General features: G+C 39.5%; 2 protein-coding genes and 1 long non-coding RNA gene across 7 annotated transcripts in view; 2 read left to right on the top strand and 1 right to left on the bottom strand.

Annotated features, from left to right (window-relative positions):
• Window positions 1–4,163, top strand: part of LOC124193137 (zinc finger protein 1-like) — a 43,926-nt gene extending 39,763 nt beyond the window's left edge. For all 5 annotated transcript variants that reach the window (XM_046586794.1, XM_046586795.1, XM_046586798.1 and 2 more), the window contains 5 exons: window positions 12–364; window positions 441–694; window positions 763–1,107; window positions 1,179–1,546; window positions 1,656–4,163. In XM_046586794.1, the coding sequence (XP_046442750.1) occupies window positions 12–364; window positions 441–694; window positions 763–1,107; window positions 1,179–1,546; window positions 1,656–1,855 (1,520 nt within the window). In that variant the 3' untranslated portion in view covers window positions 1,856–4,163. The remainder of the gene's footprint in view (window positions 1–11; window positions 365–440; window positions 695–762; window positions 1,108–1,178; window positions 1,547–1,655) is intronic.
• Window positions 4,164–4,696: 533 nt separating this feature from the next.
• Window positions 4,697–5,293, top strand: LOC124191974. Its single transcript, XR_006873521.1, has 2 exons — window positions 4,697–4,811; window positions 4,881–5,293. It is a non-coding gene; the product is annotated as an uncharacterized LOC124191974 (long non-coding RNA).
• Window positions 5,009–7,450, bottom strand: LOC124191973 (serine hydroxymethyltransferase, mitochondrial-like). Its single transcript, XM_046585054.1, has 9 exons — window positions 7,205–7,450; window positions 6,979–7,131; window positions 6,842–6,921; window positions 6,581–6,781; window positions 6,312–6,516; window positions 5,941–6,243; window positions 5,712–5,882; window positions 5,519–5,653; window positions 5,009–5,381 (listed from the first exon to the last, which is right to left on the bottom strand). The coding sequence occupies exons 1-9, from the start codon at window positions 7,229–7,231 to the stop codon at window positions 5,196–5,198; spliced, it is 1,461 nt and encodes a 486-aa protein (XP_046441010.1). The 5' UTR covers window positions 7,232–7,450; the 3' UTR covers window positions 5,009–5,195.
• Window positions 7,451–12,659: the final 5,209 nt, after the last annotated feature.

Genomic DNA, 12,659 nt, shown 5'->3' with positions numbered 1-12,659 from the left:
AAAAAAAATAGGATTGGCGGCCAAAATGGAAGAAGATAACCGGCACGTGCAGGTTTCGCCCAATATAACTCCTGGACTAGAGGATATGATTGAAGAGGTTCCCGACACGGATGACCAGCCGCCTGTGCCGCATCAGGGCGCTGCCGATGACGACATGAGGGAGGATGCGGCCAGTGAGACTGGCACGGATGACTCTGGTCTGGTGATGGCACTCGACCAAGACAGCGTTACGGGCCAGCGCGACGAGAACAATCCATCCAATAACAACCTTGGAGTTGGCCACCTGAACGCCGGATTCTCTGTCGGCGGAATCGCCAAGACGTCAGAAAGGACCAGGTCGACGATATCTGAAGATAAAGCAGCCGTACGTTTTTTAATTTAAATCTTTTTTTAAGGGATAAAAGTTCTAATGGAAATTCAATTTTTTTTTGCCGATACAGATTTTGAAGAGATATTTCGCACAGCAGCCTCGCCCGAAACGCGACGAGATTAACCGGTTGAGCCGCGAACTCAACTTCCCGCCTCGTGTTATTCAAGTCTGGTTCCAAAACGCCAGAGCACGAGACCGCAGGGAAGCCTTATTTAATGTAGTCCATGGTGGCGACGCGTTCCAGTGTCGCCCTAGTAACGGCCATGGACCCATCACTGATCACTATGCAACACAACATTTTCCTTCTCAGCCAACGGATTTAAGGTATGTTCTCTCGTTCAATTCCTGTTCCAATCGGCTTTTACTTAATTTTATATTTTTTTTAAAAATAGTTCCACGGCCGAGCACGAAGATTTAGATGAAAGTAGGAACATAGAAGAGGAAGAAGAAGAAGAAGAGAACGAACAGCCATTAGATCTGACTGTCAAGCGAGTGGAATCCGAGTCGAACTCGGGACACCCGCAATTAAGAGAAACATCCGCAGTCGTTGAAAACGGATTGAAAATGGATAGGTCTATGACGGGGACATCGCAACTGACCGTGTCGGTGAGCGTCAAAGAGAACGGTATCGTCCACCCTAAGAAACGCAACTGGATCAAGATGGAAGAGGAAGACGACTCTTTCCCCCATGAAATCGAAGAGTGGAAAAAGACCTTTGCTGCCGGACTCCACTGCGGGTAATTTGCACTTTTTAATCTGACCTAAAAGGAACTATGAATTTCATTGTTTGTTTCATTTAATTTTACAGAGTTCAGCGCTGTTTCAATGGCAAATTGTCGCCGCAATCGTCAGATATTTCTGGAGCTGAGGAAGAAACATTGAAGCGATCTTTGGGACCAGTTGGATCTTGTGACGAAGGAAGCGAGTCACGCGACACTAGCGGTGACGATGGTGGACACACCACCCCTACGACCAGCATCACGGCCCGCAGTGGAAAGAAATCCAAATTTGGCAGCGGCAGCAGCGTCACTGGTGGTGGCAAGAGTATCACTCCAGCCCCACCTACGGTTGCGATGGCAGTAGGCGATAACAGCGAAGGCCTCTACTCTTGCGATCAGTGCGACAAGAGCTTCTCCAAACTCAGTTCGTTGACGCGCCATAAATACGAACACTCGGGTAAATACCTTTATCTTTCTTCGAGCGTCTTGGTCGATTGGACCAGTTAGTTGGATCGTGATTGACGTAGAGGTCCAGCAATTACTAACAATTATTTTTCTTTGCTCAGGTCAACGTCCTTACCAATGTGACATGTGCCCAAAGGCATTTAAACACAAGCACCACTTGACGGAGCACAAGCGATTGCACAGCGGCGAGAAACCTTTTCAATGCCAAAAGTGTCTCAAGCGCTTTTCGCACTCGGGCTCCTACAGCCAGCACATGAACCACCGATTCTCCTATTGTAGACCGTGTCCAGCCAGTTCCTGAACGAATGGAGAAAAACAAAAACAGCAACAAAACGAATGAAAGCAACGACGATGACTTAACCGCCCATTTTGTTTATTGCAGCAGAACATGACCAACGAAACGCACGTCAGCAAAATCGACTTTGTTCTACAACCAGCAAACACAAAAAAGCTTCTCCCGTTCTACTTGTAAGAAAAAAAACTATTTTGCATCCGTGTGTAAACCACTCGTCTGTGCGTGATTTTGTGTGTTTGTGTATAGCTCTTTCCTTTCACGTTCTCATGTCATTAGTCGTCTAAACGATCGATGATGACATATGCAGATAGATGATTGTGCAGGATTCAGTGCAACGAAATTCCCCCTGAACGTCGTCTCCTTAAAAAGACGCAACGTTTCCCACCAACCCTCCTCTCCATTTCCCATGTTTTTCATTTTTCTCCTCCATTTTTAGAAATCAGACAAAACGCTATGGTAGTTTTCGGTAGGCCGAATGTACTCGCGTGTGAAATTTCTTCATCCCGTGCCAAAAGATAGTTTATATATATATGAACTTTAAATGATTACGCATATATTGTATATATAAACTGGTTGGAGATGTTGTAGATTCGGATGATCTTCAAAGTGATTGAAGTACCAAGCAATACTCATGTAAACTACAAGAAAAATCTCCCACCGGTTTATATATTGTTTCGCTATATTCTCGTGTTCTTCTCCTTAATTCTTAAGTTTCTCTTATATTACGGTATCGAAATTACCATTAAGTGTTTTTTTTAAAGAAATGGGTGTCTAGGCAAAACAAAAAAAAAAAATGCTCTCGTCTTCCTTCATGTCAAACGACATTTGCTTTGCGCATGTATCCGTGTGTTTATTTTCACCATTTTGTTTAGAAAGCGAAGTGGATGCGGGGATTAAGTCGTATTCTTTTTTTCTTCATTAAAAACCGAGCTGTTTGATTTGATTAATTTTAGTTTTTTTTCTTTGGTCGCCAGCCTAGTCAGGGTGCACCACACGTGCAATCTCTTAAAAATTTATTTGATTCTTTTTTTTTATTATTATTATTTTCTCTGAGGCTGGTTGACTTTCAGTTTGACAGGTTTGGATATTTTAAACATTCCTCATTGAAAACAACCGAGAGAAAAAGATTCGAATTTATTAGAAAAGAAAGGAGAGAAATACTCAAGGTGCTTGTCTTTCAAGTTGTATCCTTTAGTTTCTTTATAATTTGTACGAAAAAAAGAATCCATTTGTTTGAAACTTTTGCACAAGAATTCCTTCAACCCGTTTCTACAAGTTAGTTAACTCTTTCCCCATCCGTCTTCCAGCCAATATCCTGGAATTTTTGATAAGTTGATTTCAATAATTGTTTTTTTTTTCCCTATGCCGTGTCTTTGACGGACGAGTTGTTGGCCTACTAGTCGGCCGTTATACCCCACCACTCCCCCGAATGTTTATGTTGACCCATATTCTCACACATTTGCACTTGTTCACTGATGGCACGATTTTGAAACACTTTCCCTAAGAAAAAAAATTCCCGTTTCGTTTCAACTGGTATATCTCTTTCTCTCTTCAGTAGAGTCGATCACAATCGCAGGCCTTGGAAATTGACACAACCGAAAGAGAAAAAGCTATTCACGATATGCAAAAGTCACAGGTGCCATATGTTTTAACGTCTTGCGTTTCAAGCCGCTCTTTTTTTCATCTCCTTCCCCCATCTTCCCGCAAGACGCATTCCAATGCTTTCAAGACCTTAAAGAATCTATTTGGTGTGTTATCGTTTGCTCTCTTCTCATTGTAATGCGCATGCTGTGAACGATTCCATTTTTACTGGCTGGTTGATTGACGGAAATTTAAAAGAAAAGAAAAAAACAACCGTGGTGCCTGTTTCACCTTCCATCAATCTAATTATATTAAAAACACACACACAAAAGAGATTGATCCTTAACCCCATTTCTGTCTCATTCCTCCCTACTGTCATTCCTTTCATCCGATTTTTGTATGTTTTCCTCCTCTCGGAAATTTCGATCCCCTGTTTCAATCATTTTAAGAATCTCTCAGTTCGCTGAATCTCTCCTGGAATGTTTATTTGTTTTAAGATCGGAAGATTTCGATCGTTCTATTTTCATTTATCTCTGGTTATTTTTTTTTTTTTTACTATCGAATGTATAGCTAGCCAAATGTTCTGTGTCAATGATTATATACAACGAAAAAGATTTTCTTTCTCTCGTGTAATGTGGAAAAAATTACGAATATGATGTGTGCATTCAGAAAAAATTGTTGTTCGCGCCGTTTTTTCTTTTACGAAATTTACAATAAATCTTTCTCCTTTGAATTCATCGTTTAAATGATTTCTTTAAATATCGTTTAGTTTGACGAGGGATTCCCTCTTGGATTTCTTAACCTCACTGACGTTAGCTGTTGGACGGTATAATACGATAAATCTTTTGACTTGACATATGATGATGGCGGAGATCATGCGTACTTTAGTGACCGAGTTAATATTTAAAATATTTTTTTTCTTTTCAATTTGTTTTAAATAATTCTGTCGTCTGACCTCATTATTTTTTACCATAATGCTTGTGTAATTAATATTTACAAAATTACTTTAATATTTCGATTACATTATAATTTAAGGAGTGTCCATAATTTAAAATTACGTTTATGCACAGAGAAAGGGGGTTGGGGAAGGGGTTGGCCAGAAAAATATTACGTCCTTTGTTAACCTGTTTGTAATTTTTTTTTTTTTATTTTTAACTGGATGTTACAAAATGAGGTTGCAAATGAGGCTCATTTTCATTTTGTAGTAATAATTACCGCGCGCTAGCAGACGAAATTTAAAGAATCATATGGCGGGTGAAAAAATTAAGAAAGGTACACTGGTGTTTAGTCATGTGCTTCAGTGATCATTCGTTAGTCGTTACCTGAAGATTAAAAGCACAGAAATTATTAAAAGCGTAATTTGTTAAATCTCAATATCAAGGTAGACGGGGTCGTTTAATTGTATTTTGTTTCTCTACTTATTGTAACCGAGTTAAACGTATACGTAAAGGTGAGAGAACGAGAACCTGCATTTAAACTTGTTCCAACTTCCAAGGGTTTAAGTCACCACGTGCTTAACAACAGAATCTTTCGTTTAAAAGTTTAATATAGTGACAATTGCAGGTAAATACTTATTAGTAATGTTGTATCTCTTTATTTCATTCACTAACTATACACAAATTTCTGTATATAACCTGGCACAACCATTTATGGAAGCAAACTTTTGTTAATGAATAACATGTGAAACCTCTATTAGAGTCATCTTTAAAATAACAGTTTTTAGAATGTATAATTGAGCACTGAATACTTCACTGTAAAACTAATTTCAATGATCTTCAAATCCTGGCATTGGGAACTGCAGAGCAAATTTGTTCACTTCGCTTTTCAGTGCAGCCATTTTAGCCTTGATTTCATCATTATTCTCCAGATATTCTTTATAATCCTTCAACTTGCTAGTTTTTTGCTTGGCTTCTGAAGCAATTCCAATAGCTCGATGAAAGAATTCAACCATCTTTGAAAAGAAAATATTTAATTGAGACCAGTATAGGGGCGAAAATCTGTCATGAAGTTTAAACTAAAATACTAATCTAGGTTTAACAAATCATTTGATTAAAAGTATTGTATTTTTTTAAATGTTTAGTTACAAACCTGCTCAAAATCTTTCTCAGTAAAACCTCTGGATGTTAAAGCTGGTGCACCAAGTCTCAAACCACCAGGAGTCATTGCACTCTTATCTCCTGGACAGGTATTTTTATTCAATGAAATTGAAGTTTTGTTGCACACCTATTTAATAGAAATTCCTAACATAACTGATTGTGTACCCCAATGTAATCTAAAAGACCTGTTCTGCTCTAGAGCCATCCAGTCCTTTCGGGCGAAGATCAACCAACAGCAAATGAGTATCAGTGCCACCAGAAACTAGTGTATACCCTTTAGCCATCAACGCGGCCGCCATAGCTTTTGCATTCCGCAAAACCTGTGCTTGGTATTCACGAAATTCTGGGGTATTTGCCTGTAGAAAAGAATTTGTTTTTGACATAAATGATTGTAGAATTTCTATTAGGTCACACCTGCCGGAGAGCTACAGCGACTCCTCCTATGGCGTGATTGTGCGGACCACCTTGCAGAGATGGGAACACAGCCTGATTTATCCTCTGTTCCAAATCGTACATAATATCTTTGCCTTGCTTGTCCTTGGCTTTGACACCACGACGGAAGAAAATCAATCCGGAGCGCGGACCGCGCAACGTCTTGTGTGTGGTGCTTGTGACCACATCCGCATAATCAAACGGGCTTGGAATAACTCGTCCAGCTACCAGTCCACTGATGTGCGCCATATCCGCCAGGAGATGAGCTTTCACCTCGTCACATACCTGTAAGTTCACAACAATTTATTTGCTTACTACTAGATGGCGTTTGCGTTCAAATTTCGTAAAAATACTTCGCGGAAGGTTTTGTAGTCGAGTAACCGGGAATAGGCAGATGTACCGGCAATTATTACTTTCGGACGGAATAGTTTTGCAGTCTTGCGAAGCATTTCATAGTCAATCAATCCGGTATCGACGTTTAATCGATATGGCATGGATTCAAAGTAGACCGAAGTAGCAGAAACGCGTTTTGTATCACTCATGAAACCGTGGGTCAAGCTAACATATAAGAAAGTAAATGAAAATGAGCAAATTTAAAGATATATCGTTCAATCAAACATACTGCCCGCCATCCGGTAAATCCAATCCCATGATGCGATCATGAGGCATCATGAGGGCAGTGTAAGTAGCAAAATTGGCTGGTGACCCAGAATAAGGCTGAACATTTACACCCCATTTTGCTGGATCCAAATTGAATGCTTCTAAGGCACGCTTTTGACACAACAGCTCAATTTTATCAATGACTTCAGTTCCACCATAATATCTGTAAATATAAAATTATATTTACAAATGTTTAAGGTGTAAAAGATTACGGTTGACATACCTTTGTCCAGGATAACCTTCCGAGTACTTATTGTTAAGGCATGAGCCTAAGGCTTCAAGGCCAGCACGACTGCAGAAATTCTAACAATACAGTCCAGTTACATAACCTTTTGATTACTTTTCGTACAAGAAATTTACCTCTGAAGCTATGAGTTCCAATCCTTGTTTTTGTCTCATCTTTTCTTCTTTGACGAGAGCCCACATTTCCGGATCATCTTGAGCCAGGGTTTCTTGGCCAGTCCATTTAGACATACATTTTGATCCCAATACTCTAATATCAAGTAGGCGAACCTGGTAGGAAAAACGAGTGTACAATTTTGATTTTTTTTTCTTACGATTGATATTTTTTTCGATTTTGAGTTACCTTGAAAACAGACGTTAGTCTATTCATTTTAGTTATTTTACACAACTGAACAGTCTATACGAAAGAGTATTTTTCGTCTACTACGTATCTAAATAATTCATCAGAAATTCCAATTGTCCGAAGTCCAATTGTTTACTTTTTTAAGCTACGTTGCCAGATATGAAGCCAACAAAGATTTTGGAGTAATGTCTAGTCTAATGTGGGTCGATTGTCGAAGCTGAAGCAGCGTTTACCTTGTTTGTTTTAGAAATGCAAGAAAATCTCGTTATCTGAACTTAGACGGATAGTAATAGACGCGACGATTATGAAGCATGTGAACGAATTTTTAGAAAGTGTTGAAGGTTGTAGAGAAATCGCTTGACCTGTTTTTCGTTCAGAACGAATAGCGGATGGAAATATTAAGAGTTTCAGAAACCGCGACTTTTAATCATTTCTTGGTTGGGATGCAGTTAAGCGCCGGACGGCTAGAGCGTGTCTGAATTGTTACCCAAATGTGCGCCATTTCATTTGTGGTTTCAAAATCCTCCGAAAGGAATCTTTCGAAATCCGATGGTCTGTGTTTATCGAGGCAATCGGAGCCGCAAAATCGTGTCATTGTTTAATAACCGTATCGTTCAAATGACCAAAATGGGGAAAAGCTACGGTAGAATTGACTAGTCCAGTCAAAAACAAAAAACAGGCTTGAGCCTGTTTTTTTTTTTCGATCGCTAAAATGTTTGTTTGCCATTTTTTGCCTTGTTTGTTTTGGTTTTCAGGGTGGGAGGGGTAAAATACTCGAAAGCAGTCGTATTTAAATTTTGTAGTGGCCTAGTCACATATTGGAATAAATTACTGTCATTTCCAAGTCTGAATGAAAATGAATAGCTTCTAGCTCCTAATAACGATCACCCAGTTAACTGGATAGACTAAAGCCTATCGCTGCAGCCTTGGAATTTCGAGGCAAGCTATCTACTTTTTACGAGAACTTAAACGACTGATATGTGCCGTTGGGAATAGTAATTTTTAATGTCAAGAAATCCCGATTTATAAACAATAAAAAAGTTTCAAATTGCCTGGGCATAACGAATGACCTAATAATTTTCGAAGCGGCATTTCTAAAGTAAAAATAATGTTTTGTGTCGACCGATATCATCATTAGATGATGGTTTGGTAAATGTCGAGTAATTGTGGCCACGTCACTTCGTCAATTTGAATTTAGACAGCCGTCCACTTGCGGATTGGAAAGTAGGTTTTTAACTCAAAGGAAACGCCTACGGTTTTCAAAGATAAATATCGATTTCGTATCGGTTGGGCTAATGACCCTTTTCGCTGGTACTTCTGTCTGATGAGGATGTCCACTTCAGTGTTTTCGACCAAAGACCGCAACCAAACATCAGAAAGAGAGGAAAGTGAACCAACGATGTGAAAAGTTGGAAGGTGTTGACCAACGTTTTCCCCCTATTCTGGACTATAGAGTCAATCAACAAAGTTTCACTTTTAGCCATTCAGTTTAAGAATGAAAAAAAAAATAATTTTATGAAAGATGTAAATAATAATGACACCACGTAGGCAAGTGTCGATTGCATGTTAGTTAGACAGACTGCCCATTTTAAATGTAAAAAAACCTGCAATTTTCTGCATGTAACAATGCATTCTAAAAACGAGTAGGAAGAATCGTTTTCTTCGACCGTTACCACTGCCTACTCTAACAATGGAATTAGGGATATCATTGTACATGCAGACTATGTCCAGAATTTACCTGTTCTTTTGTTCTGATCGCAATTACCAAGGTTGATGTTTTTTATTTAACTTTGAATGGCAGGGATTTGAAGTAATTTATGGCTCGTCTGGTCCACGGACTAAAGTTACACACTGTTACATCGAGTAAAACGAAATAGACTTGTGTAGAATACTTTTCAGCAAGATATAATCCATTGAGTGATGGTCTTGTAAAAAACCAAAGTGAATTTCTCTTATATCTGATTCGTTTCTCTTTCTTGTTTCGATGAAGTTCTCGTAGTGTGTCATTAACTTGTCCGATGTTTTGAATACGATTTTCCTGATGTTGCACCGATCTTGAGAGTAAAAAGACGGATGAAAGCTTTCCACCTTTTCGCTCACCGGGAGAGCTGGTCGATTTTCCGACTTGTTTTGCTACGGTGTTCTCTTTTCGGTTATCGTTCTTACCACAACTTCTTACCGTTTCTTTTGTATCAGGTGGTTTTACTGGTATACACGATGTAGACCCTGGTTATTCGATATTCGTTTCGGCCAATTGAGCAGATGTAGACTGATGTGAGCCAATCGAATCGAAAACCAAATGTTTCTTATGAAGACAAATTTACATTCTCACTTTTAAACCGTATCTGATTAACTTAACTTCAACACATTCCAATAAATAATAAAAGAAACGCGAAGCAATCTTTCTTGTCGTAGGTATGAAAAAGGCCTGTTGACTTATTGTTGTCGGCATAAACATTGTAGGAAGGGGTTCGTAAAATATCGCGTTATCCGAAAAAGGAAAGACTCTGAAAGCTCATTAGGTCGAGACCTAATTTGATGCGCAATTAAAAGGAGGAAAGATTTTTAAAAAACCCTTATGAATGTTTTCGAGGAGATGCGTCCAGAACCGTGCTGTTGGGTACAAAGATTTTCACGCTGTAATTACCACGACTTTACGGTTAGATTGGGCAGTCTTCTGAGAGAAATCTAATGGACCGATTTTCCGACAAATGATAGTAAACTGAACCACCCGTGTAGCAAAGAAGAACAGTTAAAGCTACCTCGTTTTGGATAGGGAAAAATTCGAGTTGCAACCGAACAAAATCCCGACTAGAAAGCGTTTCAGGTTTCGTGTTTTCACCTTCGCTTGTTTCTTTATCGCTGATGGTTTACATTCATTCTCATGGAAAACAGATTCAAATCTCTACTTCTTGTTGTATCTTTTTAAAAGTAACCTGCAACACCGGCGCAAGGGTTCAGACTCCATCTGGAAATAAAACTTATTATCGCGGCGTCAGTATATCCTACGAGATAAGAATATCTACGGGCATGATACTAGATTCCTATGCTGCTAAACACAAGTGTACCTTGTATAGCCTTCGTTTGCATCGCTTTCCAAATGAACTGATTCATTCATTTTAAGGGCCTTGAGAATGTCAACAGCGAATAACCTGACATAATTTTTTTAGCATTTCTATTTTCGTTTTTGTTTAATCAACCACGTCGCTCAGCCCACACAGCGCGAATATTTATTACATCACTGAAAATGGATGACTTTGATTATGCCGTGCGAGCGCATAGCTGCTGCATCAATTACAATAAAATTAAACGGTCTAAAGCAAGAGAAAGAATCGTGTCCGTAAAAGCTTAAAGTCTGTAGGTGCATCAAAAGAAAGTTTCTAGGTCGCATGACAGTTGTGTTCATGTGTGTGTTTTTATAGTCTCGTTTTATATTTCCACACGCGCGCGGTTTACCGTATCCAAAAAGGATAGGCTTAAATTTTTTACACTTCTTTCCTATTGAATGTATTCAATGAAGGTTCCCAGCACGTCAAGGTATGAATGATTTAAAGGAAATGGATTATAGGAAAAACAAGAACGATACCAAATGGCTGTTTCGCTATGTAATTCGCCATCTATGGCTGACAAAGTTCATTGTCCGACAGGTTAATAAACTTAACTATTGCTATTTTCGTCGAAAACAATAACATTGTGACTGGCATTAAATGCGATTATTTCTCTTTCGTTTTGTATGTTTTTCCAAAGAGAAAATTGCTTCTTTTGAAGAACTCGATAATCACAGATCTAGGAGAGTTTGTGTGCGCAATTATGTGCTGGGTTAAAGTAGTCTCGTAGGGATTTCAGCGAAGCAATCATTGAGAAAAATAAATTGATCTTCCCCAGTATTTCCTTTCCATCATTATTGATGTTTACGTAAGAAGTATGTATTACCAACAAATACGTCGGTTCGACATTTTGGATACTTTTTACGTGTTGATCGAGTGCTGAGCTTCCAAGTATGGAAAAAAAAAAAGTATTCGCAAAGTTTAACTGCCTCAGCTTTCCATTTGAAGAGCCGTAATGTAGTAACCTTGCCAAACGTAGCTGATCCCATAAAAATAGAACGGTGTGAATGTTTGACTGATGCGTTGGCTAACGTAGCTTTTGGTAGACACCGCGCGCTTCTCTTCATTGATATTCCGCCGTGGTTCTTCGTGTTCCCCTGTCATCGGGACAATAGATCTAACGGCTTTCAGGGGAGATGTGCCACGTTCTTTGTCGGCAGATCTGCACGCGGATAATCGAAGGTCATTATAGAGAAAGGGATACAGGGTTTCGCTGAGTTTGAACTTTTTTTTTTCTTTTTCTTTCTAAATCAATGCTTCTCACACTCGATCAAACGCCTGTATCGCCATACCAGTCGCAAAGGATGATCTGGTCTGGAGAATCCAGCGATCCGCAGGACTCGTTCATGAATCTATCGCCTCTGGAAAGGAAAGTTGGCGTGAATGCGTAGTATCGGCGATCCATTACTTTCTTGTTCGATAGCATCATGTCGGCGAGCTCGTCTCCATCTGTGAATGCAAATAATACCAACAATGCATGGTATAGATTCTTTTCTATTCTTTCCTACTCCTCAATCTTGCTTTTCATCGTATCACATTTAAGAAAGAAAAAAAGCTTGGACTGGTCGAAGCGCATCTATCTCCGGATCGGGGAGAGTTTGCGGAATTACACACATTGCATTCAGCGGAGAGACTGCCGCACAGAACAGCTTGTTGACTTTCCCTTTTCTTCTTCTTCAAATGTGGGAGCGTTTCAAAGACCGACCTCCTTATCCGTAATTTCTTTTGCCCATGCTGCTCAATTTTCAATTTTCGACCGCGACGAGTACGGTATGCGTATTTGTCTCGTGTCTTCTCTGGTCGGTTGGGCGAGATGGCTAGTTGTTTTCTCTAGAGATGAGAGAAAACGATATTTCTCAGTTTCACTAACCAACCAAAGAAGACTGACAAAAAAACGAGCTCATTTCAGTTGACTAGAAGTCGTCTAGTTTGACAGACATTGGCCAATCTGATCCATCGTTTTAAAACAAACAATAACACAAACAGACTCTATTTACATTTGCATTTCTTGTGTGCGTGTTGTTGTTCTCAAAAGGGGGTAGAGATAAGAGAATCCATCGATCACCTTCGAATGACTGAAGGAGGTTGCTTGCGCCCCCCTGCTGAATTGATTTCCCCGTTAAGAGTCATAACCTCTGCTGTGTTTGTCGTGTGTTTCTGATGAAAGAGGGGGGTTCAAGTGAGTTTATTTGAGGAACCCCGTTGATTGGACTGTCAGCTGGTTGAATCTGGAAAATGTTGCACCACAAGGATTAGTTTGGCTCCCTCCTCTCTGCCTACCTACCTACCTGTCTATTGTGAATGACGTTGAGGAATCTTTCATCTTATCCGACCTCAAAGCTCAAACC

This window comes from Daphnia pulex, chromosome 4, assembly GCF_021134715.1.
Source record: "Daphnia pulex isolate KAP4 chromosome 4, ASM2113471v1".
Classification (NCBI taxonomy): Eukaryota; Metazoa; Arthropoda; class Branchiopoda; order Diplostraca; family Daphniidae; genus Daphnia; species Daphnia pulex.
This window is presented reverse-complemented; position numbering and strand designations above follow the sequence as displayed.

Excerpts from the sequence above, each read along its gene's own strand:
- LOC124191973 (XM_046585054.1), bottom strand. The coding sequence starts at position 7,231 with ATGAATAGACTAACGTCTGTTTTCAAG. Across the intron at positions 6,922-6,978 it reads TGGAACTCATAGCTTCAGAG|AATTTCTGCAGTCGTGCTGG; the intron begins GTAAATTTCTTG and ends CTGTATTGTTAG. Across the intron at positions 5,654-5,711 it reads ATGGCTCTAGAGCAGAACAG|GTGTGCAACAAAACTTCAAT; the intron begins GTCTTTTAGATT and ends TCTATTAAATAG.